The following is a 1848-nucleotide window of genomic DNA, read 5'->3' as shown; positions in this document are numbered from 1 at the left end:
TCAATGGCTGTGAACAAAGAGAAACTTGTAAATAACTCATGAAAGAATAAAGTTACGTTGAAACCAAGTCACTTAATCTATGACCTCAGTAAACACTGTCCTCTTGGGTTTATCAGCTCAGCTTATCGAATACATTATGATGTTTATTTTGTAAATTACAGTCTTTACAAGGAAGCTGAGAAAGAAGATAAAGGAGCGTACGCTACCGCCATCTTTCACTGACAGTTTCTTGTTTACTACCCTGTTAAAGCCTGCTCATACCAAACAAAGACTCTAGTGTTATGGTGGGGGTTGCTAAAACGGTTCAGTCTAAAATGGGAAGTGTGTTGATGGATGGAAACCAACCTGTAAGACAGCTTGCTTTCTTTTCCCACTCTTCCCTTTTGTAGTGATCGGAGCTTCTATGAGTAGAGCCAACCAGAGGAGCAAACCAAACACACGACAATAGACACGCCACCCAGAAATAAGGAAGAAGAGCAGGAAAAGAAGAGATCTTCCTCGAATCCATCGATGCATTTATCTATGTAACTACACACCTGGTCCAAGAGAGGAACAAACAGGTTCCTCTATAACTCGGCATGTATCTGTAGGCAATACCACAGAATCACTTCCCTCCTACTCGGCATTCTCATCATCAAGTACACATATCAGAGTAAAACACTGGAAGTCGTACTGTTAAAAAATATTATCTGTAAAAACAACTAAAACCTGAAAAAAACAATAGATCATTGTAACAAAAAAGTGGTGTTATGTGAATTGTGTGTATAAAAAGAAAAAAAGAAGATTTAAGAATTTAAGTCATCTATGTTTTTAAGCTAGTCTTTGTTGTATTTGTTGCATACCTCTCGTCTGGCTGCAGGTAATTATTGTTATTATGTGTATCCTCACAAGCAGTATCAAACGGAGCACATGCAAAAATGCCGAAGCCTTTTGAATATCAAGATGTGATCACAAAGAGGCTTTTAGTGAATATTTAATAGTAGTTAAAAAAGATGATGTTCCATGTGTAAATGTAATCCCTTTAAATATAAAGTATGTTTATGTTCTGTAAATAGTATACATAGATATAACGAAGATTATCATGAACTTAAGACTACTTCAAAATGTATCAGTATCACTCTTCTTCCCTGTTGCTATGGAGATGTTGACTTTACCAAATTAGTGTAATAGTGAAAGTAAATGTTGGATTGATGGCCGGCCTGTCTGTGTTGTGTACAGTACAGTTCAGTTTAGCTCTTATAGTTCTGGCATCATCAGTGTTAAAAACAAATCTATAAATATATCCTGCACTCTGAACATCCAGACCTTGACTACGTCTCTTGGTGGTCCTTTGTGGGAACTCGTGCGCGTGTGAGTGTGTGCGTGGAGTGTCGAATGGGATTGTGCGTGTGCGTTTCAGTCTGTGCATGTGAAGTGTAGAAAGCTGCTGGTTAATTTGCTACGTTTGTTTTCTCATGTCATGTGTTCAGTGCTTCAAAGTAAAAAGTTCTTGTTCTGTTTGACCATTGGCATCGTGAGCGTATGTGCGTGTGTGAGTGTAAATATATGTCAACATGCAGATATTGCAATAAAAAAAGAGCACATATGCACAGGAAATGGTGTCATTTCTTTTCTATGTGCCGTCCAGAACAAAAGGCTCTGAGATCCTGTAGATGCATTTTGAATTAACAAAGTGAATATTACATGAAAATTACTATAAAATGTTTATATTTTTATTGAAATGACTGCGTATGAGACAGCGCTACCCTTCTGTGTTCACATATAATTGGACACTAAAGATTCCGTAGTTTAGAATATTCTGGCTTAAATGTCAACGACAGGATTAGCAGACATCAGTGATTAGTTACT

General features: G+C 37.2%; 1 protein-coding gene across 2 annotated transcripts in view; it reads left to right on the top strand.

The window, feature by feature from the left end:
• The window catches only part of LOC102297066 (vesicle-fusing ATPase), an 89247-nt gene extending 87651 nt beyond the window's left edge, over positions 1–1596 (top strand). For both annotated transcript variants that reach the window (XM_014340307.2, XM_005942985.3), the window contains one exon: positions 390–1596. In XM_014340307.2, coding sequence (XP_014195793.1) covers positions 390–411 — 22 coding nt within the window. In that variant the 3' untranslated portion in view covers positions 412–1596. The remainder of the gene's footprint in view (positions 1–389) is intronic.
• Positions 1597–1848: the final 252 nt, after the last annotated feature.

The sequence above is a fragment of the Haplochromis burtoni genome, unplaced genomic scaffold (assembly GCF_018398535.1).
Source record: "Haplochromis burtoni strain Fernald_Lab_line unplaced genomic scaffold, NCSU_Asbu1 Contig_349, whole genome shotgun sequence".
Lineage (NCBI taxonomy): Eukaryota > Metazoa > Chordata > Actinopteri > Cichliformes > Cichlidae > Haplochromis > Haplochromis burtoni.
This window is presented reverse-complemented; position numbering and strand designations above follow the sequence as displayed.